Here is a 14,542-nt window from a genome sequence, read left to right as displayed (position 1 = left end):
TTAGGGTTCATTTGGTTGCGTGAGTGGAAAAATAAAAAGATAAAAAAATGTTGAGGGGATGGAAAATTAGGAGAATAGAAGAAATTTTAGTTTTCTCTCGTGGTATTTGGTTGGAGGATGGAAAAATGGAAGGATAAAAACTCTTTTGTTTAGTTGAGAAGAAAATTAAGAGAATGAAAAATGTAGTTTGTATAAATTTACTTTCATGCACTTACTAAATTTAAAAAAGTAATAAATTATAAATTTATTAAAAAAATTGTGTATAGATGTGCACTTCATTAAAAAAAAAAAAGTATAAAAATGCAAAAAATAAAAATAAAAAAGAGGGAAAAAGCAGATTAAAAAATAAAAAACAACAAAACAAAACAGATGAGGAAAGAAAAACGGGTGAAAAAAATATATATATATATATATATATATACACAAAAATCCAAAACAAAAGAGGAAAAAATGGATGAAATAAAAAAGACAAACAAATGAAAGGTAACAAAAAAAAAAAAAAAATGGAAAGAAGAAACATGTGGTAAAAACAAAAACGACAACAAATGGTTATTTTGGTCTTTTTAAGGCAAGACCGGTTTGTTCCCATTTTCTCGAGTTTTCTCCTTAAATTGGGGGGTAGCATTTTGGTGTGCCGGGGAGAAAATAAAACACTGAAACCCTACTAGCTTTCCTTTCCATTTTCTTCTCCAATTAAACACATCAAAATATTGCTTTCTTTCCACTTTTCTCTCCCCTTCTCCATCTCTCCTAAAATCATCCCAATCAAATGGCCTTTAAAGAATTTCAAATATTCACTACTGTGGTCTAAAAATTCAGCAATTGAATTACATTACAGCCCCCAATTGAAGTACAAAATTCAATAGAGAAATGAAATAACAAATTGATAACAAGTGTTGCACCTGTCTACCTCTACCATACTCCTTTAAAACCTGAAGCTTTGTCAAGTAGCACAGTACAGCTTTGTTGAAGCAATTTCAAAGCAAGTTTTACTTCAGGACATTGTAACAAGATGGTGTAACACAAAAAAGGAGCCAGAAAACAAGCATATCAACCTCAAGAAATAAAAGTTTTAACCTTTAAGCTCACATGAGTTTGGCCACTAAATCCAAAGCTATACTACTTCTGAGATAAAGAGTAAAGACCTAGAACTGGTTATAACTTACAAGACTCTTTGTATGGAGCATAGCTTACTCCATTTACTCTAAGACAAACAATTATTACAAACATTTACTCAGGTTACTGTGACCCATGTTCAAATGGCATTGCCGATGTAGACATGGATGGCATTGACTAACTCTACTGCCTCTGGACCAGGTTCTACTCTTGGTTTCAAGAATTCATGATGGTCACACAATGCTTGGAGTGCATCACAGGCTATTTCCTGTATCTCTTTCTAATCAGACAAGTGACATATACGTTCCAAATCAATCTCATGCAAGTCAACACGAGTGTCACAAGCAACAGGTATACCCTGCTGAAGATCAAACTGGCACAATACTAGATCCGGTTGATGGAGCTCCACAATACTTAGGCAGCCCTGCAATGACATTTTCTGAATATGGCTGCCACTGCCAGACCACCTATGTATACATGGAACGTTCACCATATCAATATCACAATTTCAGAACAAAACTGCTATAATTATATGATACACAAGTATATTAACCTGATCTGGGGTCTGTGTATCAAGTACTATTTATTACTGCACTATTATTGTTCAAATTACTAGTATATTGGAATTTTTGGTACGAGAATTATTATCCTTGATTATTATTACTACTAGAAAGTAAAATCATATGTTGCCTCTCTAAACCTATGGAGTGATGTGTATCCTGTCTAGTTAACACGCTACAATCTGTAGGTCCTGGATCCATAGCTGATAATAAATCTTGCACCACCCACTTAATCAATATGTCACAACCCTTTTAACTTTTTTTTTTTTTTAATAATCTTTATCATTATAAAAAATCACATAAACAAAACAGTACCTAAAATGAAAATGCATTAAATAATATTGACGACTGACTCCAAGCGCTTGTCATGACAATTTACCAATAAATTTGTTATTATTATTTTTATCAGCATCATCCTCTTTTATGAGAATAATTATCCTTGATTATTAATTGCTATTGGAAAGCAAAATCACAATTTGACCCTCCACATATCTGTGGAGAGATCTGTATTCTGTCTAGTTAACACACTGCAATCTACAGGACCTAAATCCATAACGGGTAAATCCTGTACCAACCACCAATCAATATGTCACAACAACTACAGCAACAAAATCAACAACAAAGCTTAGTCCCAAAATTTTGGGGTCAGCTATGGCTCCTCAATGTATTATATAAAATGAAGGAACCTTTGTTTGTTTTAGAGGTATTGAATGGTGTGCAATACCATAAAGAATTGGGGCCAACAACATGACAACTTGTTCTAGATGAAGGACACATGTATTTTCAATAAATCTAGTAGAAGTTGGAATAAAATAACCCTTCAGGACATGTTCATATTAAACTACACAATTTTTGTGTACTAGTAGGCTCAAAATTTTGAAGGGAGCAGCATTATAATCCTTCGATTTAAATCATTCTTTTCGCTAACAGAGAAATCCAAGACACAAAATCATTATCAAAATCTTAACAACTATAACCATACTATAATAATATTTATCCAATGAAACTTGCTCCCAAACCACGCACTAGCAAAAGATAGATTCATCATTCCATGCCCTACGAACTACCAAGCCAGCATATGCAAGACACTATTTCCACTTGGAAATGGACAAATCTGGTAGTAATGACTTACATATGATATGTGGTTTTACACCAAGTTCAAAACTACTAGGAAGCACGAACACTTCATTGGAGTGCCTTGCCGTGTAATTTTTCAAAAATTACTTATGTCACCATGTCGTACCTATACCTGTATTAGCGTCCATGCTTCCTAGTTCAAAATAGAAGAATTTCATCATTTTTCTATTGCATCTATAAAAATAAAAATAAAAACACATTGTAGTTTTATTTATTTATTTTAATTGATAAGGTACACCCACACTCCATGGGTCTTGAACCCAATCTTACTGTTCATTCCATTATTGAGGGAAAAGAATTCTTTCAACTTAAGCTTATTATCAATAAAAATAATTTAAAAATAGAGCCCCTTTGTTTTTTGCACATGTGTCCCAATTACCAAACAAACAATTGAATAAAATTCAAATGGGGAGTGATATTTTTACAATTTCTGAATAGTCTACAATGCTTGTGACATAAGCAAGCCATTTTACACATTTTCTAATATTTTTCACAAAGATAAGAACTTGAATCTTGGAGCTCCCACTCAAACTAATGTTTTTATTAGTTTGACAAAGATCTCCACAGATAGAGTTTCGAAAAATTCTTGCAACTAAAAAGTTAAAACTGAAAAAACAAAAGGAGTTAATAGCATCCTAATTAGAATTATAACAAAAAATAATCTAAGATCTTAAATCAAATATTGGGGATTGGGTATAAACAATCCCACAAAGAGCTAAAAATGCTCCATCACAATAGAAAACACATTCAGCACCAAATTGGCATCTGAAACACCATTGCCCGTTGCTTTTACCAAATTGGCATAGTCCACTATCACCACCAAACAATAATTTTGAAACCCATCATCCCCCATTCCCGCCAACACCAACCCTATATTCTGTTTTCGCAGCTCTCTCTCTCTCTCTCTCGCTCTCTTCTCTGGTGTATTGAAATTGAAGTAAAAATAAATAAAATAAATATTTGTATTAAAAAAATAAGTGACACGAATGAGTAATAAATGCAAAAGTGAGGGTAAAATGGGGAGAAAGAAAAAAAAATGTTGTGATTCGAAATACCGATTTCAGGGATTGGGGGTTTTTTGAATTATAAAACCTTCATTCTCAGACTTTTCTTGAATTGCTTTCCATTCTCCTTTAGAACAAGAAACCACCTCTCTCATAAAAAATAAAAAAGGGTTCTCAAATAAATAGGTTCAAATAAAAAGGAAAAGGCTTTCAAAAAAAAAAAATAAAAAGGAAAAGGTTCTCACATATGTAAATGATAAATAAAAATCCCTCCGTATTGTTCACTCCGAGTCAGAGTCGGATAGACTTGCATTCAATACTAACAAACGATATACATTCAAACCGTAACAAATTAAAATTGTAAAACTATCATCTTTCATTACTTCATGAACTAAGTACAAAGAATTCAAAAATCATATACAAAAAGAATCATCATCAAACATGTAGATCATCAATGTCGGTGATGGAACTTGGATTTCTTGGAAAGATTAACCTCTGGCTTAGGCTTAGGGATGTCTCTCAAATCCACCAACTGAATCTTTCTTTTGGCCTTTTGAACTTGTTGGTATCCAAGTTGTAGCTTTCTTTTTGATGCTTCAAGTTTCAACTCCAATGACTTCCTCTTCTCCTCTTCCTCCTTTTGGGCTTTCCTTTTCCGCCATGCAGCCAAATTAATCTTGACCACAATCCTCTCTTTCTTTTCACCATTCTCGGCAATATTACTAGCAGAAGACAACGTTGAGATCGCTTCCTTCTTGTCGCCATCATCTTGCTGCTTTGAAGGAAACCCAGAAGCAGAAGCAGAAACAGAAGAGAGAGTCCTCTTCAAACCCATACGAGGGTTAGCGTCTAACCCCATAGCCACACGAGTTCTTGCATCTAAACCCAAAAGCATAGCCATGGCCATGACTACTGAAATCTTCAAGAGAGAGTATTTTTGCGTACTGAAATCTTCAAGAGAAAGTATTTTTACGTTTAGTTTTTTCTTGCCTAAGTGGGATATATATATATACATCACTCTCCGACTCCCATACGGAGACCGAGAGACTCTCACTCTCTGTTTTGTTATCACCGACTCAGAGGAAATACTTTCATCCCACGCAACCCCAACTAGCCGTTACTATTTCAATCTTTTTATTTAGTTTCCATTCTCCTCTTCATAATAGGAATGAAAGGCCTTGAAATATTATGCATTACAAGAATTAATAAAAGTTTAACACTTTTTGAATAACATGATAGTATTGTACGGTGTACCTGCTTGCTGTAAGGGCAATACAGATTTGAATGAATTGACCAAAAAGAAAAACAGAGAGAAATTTCCATTTGAATAATCATCTTGAAATATTCGCATCTCTCAAATTGTTGGAGAGCTTCACATGGGCCGTGGGATCTTTCTTCTTCTTTTTCTTGAAATGTTTAGAGGCAGCTTTCAACCCCTTAGTCCAAGCCTGTAATGAACAGTGTAAAATATGATAAGAAAAATGCTGTTTTGTATTTTGTTTTTAATCAGATGATGAACCAAAAAGTAAATTGCACTCAATAGAGACAAAGTTTTCCAACAATTTTTTTCTCTAAAAAGGGCTTATTAATTTCAGGTTAATTATCTCAAAATTTCAGATTAAAAAAATATAGAAATAAAGAAAATAGAATAATAGAAATTCTCTAGAAAGAAATAGGAATAGAAATACCTTTGTGGTGTGTGGGAAACAGGTAAAAGTGGGCTTTAGAGGAGTTGGGGAGAACTCAGATGCCTTGGTTTTGTTCTTGTGCATGTGCTTCATCTTCAAAACATTAAGATTAAGATTGATGTTGAGCTTCTTCTTGATGTTGTAAGTGACTTTCCTCAACTTGGTTTTGTTGCTCAACACCATAGCACCACCACCAGATGAGATCTTTCTATTTGTGGGTGTCATGAAATCCAAATCTTCAAAATCAGAATCCAAGTCCATGGTACTGTAAGCCCGAGGGACCAAAGGGGACCATATTGAGCTCTGCGCGTAGTCGAAGTCGGAAGCCGATGACTTGTCAGGGGATTTGCAGAGAAGCTCTTTTGACATCAATGGTTCTAGGTAGTACACCACTTTTGTAGTGCCCATAACAAGCCTCTCTGTCTCTTCTTCTTCTACTTTGGACATAGCCATAACTAAGAGAGATCTTCTTCTGAATCTTCAATATAAGATACTACACAAACTGTTGTGATCTTTTTTGCCTTTTTTTTTTTTTTTTAGCTTTCAGTTTCCTTGGTGGAATTTGGACCGTTTGGGACTTGTGTTTAAAGCAAACGTGGGGAAGAAAGAAGGAAGTTTTGGAAAGTTACCCTTACATTTTCAATTTTAAATGTGATGTGCCTGCTTTGTCCCTTGTTTCTTAACCTTATTCTCGATTTTGCCCTACATTTTTGCTTTTTTCTCATTTTGGTCCATGGAGTGAGTGATATAGGTGTCATGTCGCCATGCCCATCACAGTTTAGAACAATGAATAATCTAACAAAAAGTGACTATAAATAAAATAAAAAATAAAGCATTTACAATGATTTGCTGCTTGTGAATCTATATCAAATAATAATCCTTGAAAGAATAAAGTTTAGTTATAAAATTGACTGCAGTTTAAAAGTAAAATTTTATTCAATATTTTTTTTTATTGAAGGTGAATTTTGACAAATCTACAATTGAATTACATATTTTTCATATATTCTCCATTCTTGCAAATTTCTAGAAAATTAAAAGTTAATAGCTATATCATCAATAAATTGTTTAAATTGCAAGTTTATGTAATTTAAAATTATGCATAAAATATGAGATTATAGATTATATAATAAATTATATCCAAGTGATACAAAATTTGACATGTGTATTAAGAGCATAAAGAACATACAATTCAATGGTTAGATTTTCAAAATATGTAGTAATGTTTATTTTATTGAGTAAGGTTGTAGCCCTAGGCAGTTAGGTAACAACTAATTTTGTAGTTAAATTTTGTCCTACTTAAAATATGTGATGAAATCATGAAAGTGTTTGTCTCTTTATATATAAAATAGTACTCAAACTTAAAATAAATAAAAATAAATAAATAAATAAACTAGCACTTTCTATCCCAAAAATAAAAAAATACTAGTACTCAAAGTAAAGATTTTTTTTTTTTTTTTAGAACTAAAAGTGGAGATTGATCAAGAAAGCTACTTACAGCTTGGAGGCTAGATCAAGTATCCAGATATTCAGATCCAAATTGTCTTATTTTCTTTAGATTTGAATATTGTGGGACTTAACAATTTAGAGCCCTAATTTGGAATTTGGATGAATAGTGTACTTAAAATATGTGATGAAATCATGAAAGTGTTTGTCTCTTTATATATAAAATACTACTCGAAATTAAAATAAATAAATAAAAAAACTAGCACTTTCTATCCCAAAAATAAAAAAATACTAGTACTCAAAGTAAAGATTTTTTTTTTTTTTAGAACTAAAAGTGGAGATTGATCAAGAAAGCTACTTACAGCTTGGAGGCTAGATCAAGTATGTAGATATTCAGATCCAAATTGTCTTATTTTCTTTAGATTTGAATATTGTGGGACTTAACAATTTAGAGCCCTAATTTGGAATTTGGATGAATAGTGAGTCCATCCTTAATGGCTTAGAACATAGTAGACCTACTACCAAGAAGATTGTGCCTCAATGACCACCCCTAGCCATGGAGGTCGACTAAGTAAGCCTCTTTTATCGTATGGTTGTAGTAATCGCATTTTGTATTTATTATTTCATTCACCATCAATCTTATTCAATGCTACTTGATATATGATTAGTTCTCCAACCCACAATACAGAAAGGCCGGTAGAGGATGTTGTCCTCCACTCACTCCTATTTGGACTCTCTAAGAGGCATAGGGTGACTAACTTGAGCCCCATATTCAAGGGATAGTAAAATTCCAATTTTACCTCAACAGAAGTCTTACAAATATCCAAACACAATTTTAGGTAAGTATATGAAATCATAAGCTTATAGTCAAAGTTTCAATAATTTGTTAAAATTTAAGAGTTTTTAAAATGACATCAGGCCTAAACCAATAAAAATAAGAAGACCATGTGACCACATAACTTGATATATTAATAAGACCATTGATCACATGACCTGATATATCAATAAGGCGACTTGATTTGATATATTAATGTGATGTTGGGTGGAGATACTCACACTAAATGACAAAATTTGAAAAGTTAAATCAATTTCTTTTAATTTATTTACATCATTCACAATAAATGACAAAAGTTTGAAAAGTTGCATTCACATCGAGTGGAAAAAACAATAAAAGTTTTATAATAATAAAAAAAAAATTAAAAAAAAAAAACTTAATAAAAAGAAGACAGAGAAACATAGATGAGATATCGGTTCGATACTGATCTACCAGCTAAAATGGCCTATTTTCACCAGTAAGTTTGATATATAGAATGATACTATTTGAATGTGTTTTTGTATTGGTGGAATGACTAGTAGGATGATTACTAATTGTATTGGATGATTTCAATACTTTTATTAACTTCCTTGATTAGACCTTTGTGGCCGAATATAATTTATGAGTTTGATCTATATTATTTGTTTGTTTATGGGTTTGGTAATTGCAAATGGCAATGGTGTTGTCTTTTTGGCCAACAACTCTATTTTTAAGAATCATTTGGTGGTTTCAAGTGACAGTATGAATGGTAGTTTAGGTGGTTTGTGTGACAACGGTGTCTGTGTCTTTTTGGTTGAAATGAGTAGAGAAATGAAGTAGAGAAAAGAGAGAGAAAAATTATTATTAGAATTTAGTAGAGATAAAGATTAAAGCTAATTTAGGTGTTGTTGAGGACTCTTTTTTCGCCCCACGTGGCACTACTTCATTGGCAACCAATGCCACATCAACATATTATTGATTTTTTGGGTAAATCTATTTAAAGCCCAAAATAAGCTCATATTTCATTCAACTGCATGGATTGGGCTCACATGGCCCGTGAGATCCTTACTTCAAGAGGCGGATTCATGGTCCATATTTTCTTTTCATCAATTGGGATCATAACCTATGATATCATCAACATCAACATATGGATCGAGCTCACACAATGATTCAAAGCTCATGACCCATATTACCCTTCTCATATTCATGGAAAGCGGCTTTTTCAACAAAAGCCCATATTCACACAAAACAATAACAAAACCCAAGGTACGTCATCTCAGCTTTGGCTTATGATGAGTCTCTTCGGGGAAACTTTGGAAGTTGTGGTTTGGAGGGCCAAGAGATATGTTTAGTAAAGTTCTAGTGGTTCAAAGTTGATAAAAGAAACATATTGCTTGGCGTGTCTTCTTCAACGCCCTGAACTCTGACGAGTTCGTGTGTAGCGGGTAAAATTTGGTAAGCATCTCTTATCACATAGCACTTAAAATGATAATACTCCCCATCAAGGTTTTGAAATCCGGACTGGACCGTACGGTCCGATCGGAAAAACTGCGAACCTCTCACTATTACTATTCTTTTATCCCTATAAATCGTTCTAAGTAAGAAAAGTAGGGAACCGTTCAAACCGCGATTGAACCGTCCAGGTTTGAGAACCGTGAGCAGTTTTCACGGTTCAAGTCAGAGCTATTTTTATTTAAAAAATAAAAATATTACAGACTCACAGCACCAAATCACCATTGTTGAAGCTTCAACCATAACATTCTGTCAAATGTTGAACTCGCATCAATGTTCTGGATAGTTTCAGGCGAAAGGCAATCAGTTTCTGTGAAATTTTTTTTAAAAAAAAAAAAAAAAAAAAAAAAGAAAGAAAAGAAGAAGAAAGGAGCAGCCACTGCACGGTGACAACACAATGCTCTACAAGAGTTTTTGACCAAAAAATCAAAACCCATGATTGTTTCCGTGAGTGAGACTGAGAAGGAGCAAAGAAAGAGTTTTGAGAGGATTGAGAAGATTTGTGAAGAAGAAAGAGAGAAGAGTGCTCATCAAAAAAGAGAAATAGTTCCCTAAGAAACGTGTAGGCAACTAGGCATTAGGAAAGTAAAAGGGGCATTGGGAAGGTAAAATTTTTAAATGGGTGGATGAGAAAAATTTAAGATACTAGTAAATAAAAAATAAAAAAAAAGTGATAAAGATGTAGAATTATAAATGGTGGTGGAGATAAATCAATCAATCAAACAGTGGAGAAAAAAGGAAGAAAAAAATAAAAGAAATAGAAAAAGGAAAAACGGGATGTACTTAGGCAATTTAAAAGTGCTACATCCACAATATTTTTACAATATTTTCATAACAAATCACAAGTGGTTAGTTGTTATTGGTTTAAATTTAATTTTAGCACTGAGATTACTTTTTTAACCCAACAATAACAACCAGTAATAACCTACCACTTAGAATTTGTTGTAAAAATGTTGTGGGCATATCATTTCTCTCTGAAAAGTATAAGAAATTTAAAAGAGAAACGAGATATCCATAGTATTTTCATAACTTATTATAACAAATTTTAAGTGGTAAATTGTTACTGATTGTTATTATTGAAGCAAAAAAATAATCTTAATGTTAAGTTCAAATTTGGACCAATATCAATTAATCACTTATAATTAGTAAAACACGCTTTCACTTTCCCGCCCATCGTGTACCACAAACGTCAGATCACATAAGTACTGATATATTTATTTATCCATTTCTTTTTGATGAGATTGATATAGCACTATTACCTATTACCACTGTAGCACTACTACCACAGTAACTTAAGCTTCATCAACTATCCTCTTTAATATTTTAATAATATTTTATATTAGATTTAAAATTGATAGTAATGGTTTACTATTTGGTTTGGTTAGTGATTTAAATATATCAACTATGTTTTTTATAATCGGCAAATCAACCTTGACATTGTTATGCATTTAATTATATATTTGTTTGTTTATTATGTTTGCTTTGAATTTAATTTTTTTTATTTATCTTATGAAAGTTATGATATAAAAAATACATTTGAAATATAGATTTTTATAATTATTTAGGGATTATTTTAGTCAAATTTTGTATTTATATTAATTTAGTATATTTAAAATAATTATTAAATTAATTATGACATCATCATGATTCGACCCTGGTTTGACCTCAAAAACCTTAAACCTCTCTCTTTTACGATTCAATGAACGGTCCGGGTTTCAAAACCATGCACCCCATTGCTTTTTTTTCCTAAAACTTAACATTCATCACATGACAAATACTCAATATCTTCAGCCATCTAAATGCTAAGAAAATAATTGTTCATTCAATCCCAAACTGTTGCTATACAAATTTAGAAACTTCATTATACTATTCTACATAAACTACATTACTACTTTCAGCTAAAATCCAACTCAAACACATGGCCTAATTTGATTGGCTATCTCCAAATATATAAAATATTCATGATATCTCTAATACCCAACTGCTGCCTGCCACAATCAGACCATATATTTCTCTGCCAGCTGCCAGCTACCAGAGCAGAGCATTAAATGCTCTTCTTGCTCACCAAGATCAAGTCACAACACAATGAGACCTTAACTAGATCTCTAAAGCTTCATTAACTATCAACCAACCATTCTATTACTTACTAAAAACGTGTTGTAATGGAACCTTGGACCAAAAACACAAACACCCAAAAAGGAAACATTTCCAGCAGAATCCCAGCAATGTATTCAGCACTTGACACCTGGCTAGAAGTGATATCATCAGTCATTTAATGTTGAAATCCCAGCAACTAGCTGCTATACCCAAAATAGTAAGATACCCTTGAAAAAGATTTTACCATTTTTAGCCAAATCCATGAAATAAATACTGCATGTCCTCTCTAGCAGTTTGAAATCACCCAGCTAACCTCATCTACTTCTACCTAAAGTAACAGCTATTTTATGATAGCTGTCTCATGATAGCTATCACAGCTTTTCCTGACAGTAGGGACAGTTTTTTCAGCATAGATGTAATAGCTGACCAAACAGCCTTAGCATTATTAATTTTCCACATTTGACTAAAACCAAAACCAACTAAAATAACTATCTTTTTCTTGCCAAAATACCTTCATTTTCTACTGCTCTTTCCCCAGCAGCTCTTACCAAAAGCAGCAAGAACACCTTAAACCAAAACATACCATTTTTGGCCAAATCTTAGGATGGATTTTCTGAAGATTCATTGCTAGTTGAGACAGATTGTGGTTGATATTCTTTGCAAAAAATACCCCATTAAACTTAGCTATAAAAAGAACACCCCATCAACACCTCAAAAGGGGGGGGGGGGACATCAATAGAGAAGATCTCTCTCATAAACTTCTCTCTCCCTCTAATTATCTTCTTAAGCTCTTAATGAAGTACTGAGCTTCTGGGTTTTTAGTTCCCAAATTAGAAACTAAACTTTCCAGCCCTTAACCCATAAATGCCCTTTATAAGCCCTTATACATCCTCCAGCAAAAAATCCCAGCAGCTTTGCTAAATACACTACAATACTATTACTCTCTTATACTCATTATCTCACTCTCCATATTTTGAAAATACATATATCTTGCTGCCCATATCTCTAAACATCTCTTTCTTCACTTTTCTTACGCAATCTCATACACACTTACTACACCATTACATATAACACACCACAACTCTTCTAAATTCCACTCTCATACTCTCTCACTCTGAAATTCTACTGTTTTGCTGTCCATAAACACATCTCAATACTTTTCTCCACCTATCTTATGAAAGCCCTTCTCATGGAAGGCACGAACTTCTAATATTAAAGTCCTTCTCCTAGAAGACATCAAGATCTCATATCAAAGCCCTTTTCACGGAAGGCACAAATCTATCTTACATAAAGCCCTTCTCTTAGAAGGCACAAATACTTCATATAAAAGTTCTTCTCATGGAAGGAAACACTATTCATAAATTTACAACAACCAAAAGAGCATTGTCAAGGGGGAAACTCATTCAAATGCATGACAAGAGGGGCAAGCTTAACCAACCCCTACACATAGCTAGACATACTCTCTCTTCCTCCAGTTGCACCCATTTATTCCCTTCAATCTTGAAGTTATCATGGCAAATTGCCCCTCTACCACTGGAGTCATTCTATTAGGATGCTGTCTACTCACTGATGCTACACCGCTGGGGCTACAAACCATCAGAGATAAGTGACTTTGCTTCCATATCTTTAAATTTACATCATTGAATATATGATTACTTCACCTTTAAATACATATTACTTTATTTCAACTACTATTACAACTATTAATCAAAGCCATTATATCAAACACAAATAACATGTTTGTTCAACCATTATCATGATTCTTAGACTTTGGCTTTAATGGTTTTGTAGGCTTAAAAATATGCCAGTAGCCATTGGACCACGTGGCCCAATGTTGAGTTCTGGACACAACTCCCCAAACACAACCCAAGCCTAGCAAAGTCACTAATCCAGTGGATAACTCGTGGACAAGCAACCGAAAAAGGCCCCCGAACAGGTGTTTATTTGTTAATACATCAAAAGTGGAGTTTTCTATGTTAATTTAGTTAAAATTGTGTGAATGCTTTAAACCAACAAATATGTAATAAATTATAAATCCCTGAATCACTTCCTCCTCTTGTACCTTAATTTCCAAACCATTAAAGCCTCAATTCCTCTCTCTCATCCCTACTATTCCCTTTTCCTACCCTTAATAGAATGTTGGAGTATTTGGCTATCATTTTAGTAAGTCTCACTAACAAAGAGGTGAGTATCAAGCTCAAAATCTTATTAGAAGTAGAACAAAGTAAGAGGTTTAAGATAATGGGGAAGTTTACTTCAAATAAATAGATGAATAAAAAGAAAGTAAAGGTGATCACACAAAAATATTGAAACCTCACAGCAAAAATGAAGGTCTCAACATTGGGTGGAAATTTATGCCTTCACCTTTGTCATCTCAACAAAGAAACAACTATCATTGCCATTATCTTCGTCTTCATCTTCTATCATGAGCTCATCTACAACTTGATTCGAGCAATCATGGTGGGGAAAAATCAACTATTGAAACCAAGCTTGAACGACTTGATTATGGCAATTGTGAGCTTGTCTCCCCCTAAACCGTATGCTTCTCAATCTATCAAAAACATCCTATCTTGATTTTACCTCCACTCTATCAAAAACCTTCTCAAGTTCATCTCCCCTAAATCAACCTTCTTGGCATATGTTTTTAAGAAATTCAAATTTGTAAGTTGGTTTTAAAGCAATATTAAGGGTAAATTATATACTTGATCTATAAAATTTTGTAAGTTGATTTTGGTCCTTTAAATCTAAAAAAGGTTGGATTTGGTCTCTAAAATTTCAAAAAGAGATCAATTTCTTCCCTCCATAAATGGGGTTTCATTCAACTTTGTTTATTAATTAAGTGGTTGGTTCAATTTGGTTCCTAAAAAACGAGGTGCACCTTAACATATTTGCGGGTAATGTAAACTGAATAATTGATTGAGGGACCAAACTTTCCCTTTTGAAATTTTAAGGACTAAAGTTGAACTTAAAAAATTTGTGGTACTAAAATCAAGCATAAAAATATTTTAGGCATGTAAAGTATAATTTATTCTAATAATAACATATAAAAAATTAGAATGTGAAAGAATTATTAGGCCTCTTTAACATGCAAATTTTTTTTCATTCTATATATGGGGGTTAGGAAATTTTCTCAAAAATATTGATCAAACCTTATTTGGCAATTGGCCACACACACTAGGCTGTCAGCCACAC

General features: G+C 33.1%; 1 protein-coding gene across 2 annotated transcripts; it reads right to left on the bottom strand.

The window, feature by feature from the left end:
- Positions 1 to 4,242: 4,242 nt before the first annotated feature.
- LOC115954242 lies at positions 4,243 to 6,023 on the bottom strand. 2 transcript variants are annotated; one of them, XM_031072151.1, is made up of 3 exons: positions 5,506 to 5,786; positions 5,072 to 5,265; positions 4,243 to 4,768 (listed from the first exon to the last, which is right to left on the bottom strand). In XM_031072151.1, the coding sequence occupies exons 2-3, from the start codon at positions 5,166 to 5,168 to the stop codon at positions 4,269 to 4,271; spliced, it is 597 nt and encodes a 198-aa protein (XP_030928011.1). In that variant the 5' UTR covers positions 5,169 to 5,265; positions 5,506 to 5,786; the 3' UTR covers positions 4,243 to 4,268. The 2 variants fall into 2 exon arrangements, with proteins under 2 accessions (XP_030928011.1, XP_030928012.1); XM_031072152.1 differs by having other exon boundaries at positions 4,247 to 5,265; positions 5,506 to 6,023.
- Positions 6,024 to 14,542: the final 8,519 nt, after the last annotated feature.

Source organism: Quercus lobata, chromosome 7 (assembly GCF_001633185.2).
Source record: "Quercus lobata isolate SW786 chromosome 7, ValleyOak3.0 Primary Assembly, whole genome shotgun sequence".
Classification (NCBI taxonomy): Eukaryota; Viridiplantae; Streptophyta; class Magnoliopsida; order Fagales; family Fagaceae; genus Quercus; species Quercus lobata.
This window is presented reverse-complemented; position numbering and strand designations above follow the sequence as displayed.

Coding starts and splice junctions, on each gene's coding strand:
- LOC115954242 (XM_031072151.1), bottom strand. CDS start 5,168: ATGCGAATATTTCAAGATGATTATTCAAATGGAAATTTCTCTCTGTTT. Junction 4,769..5,071: donor ATTGCCCTTACAGCAAGCAG/GTACACCGTACA, acceptor TTTCTCTTGAAG/ATTTCAGTACGCAAAAATAC.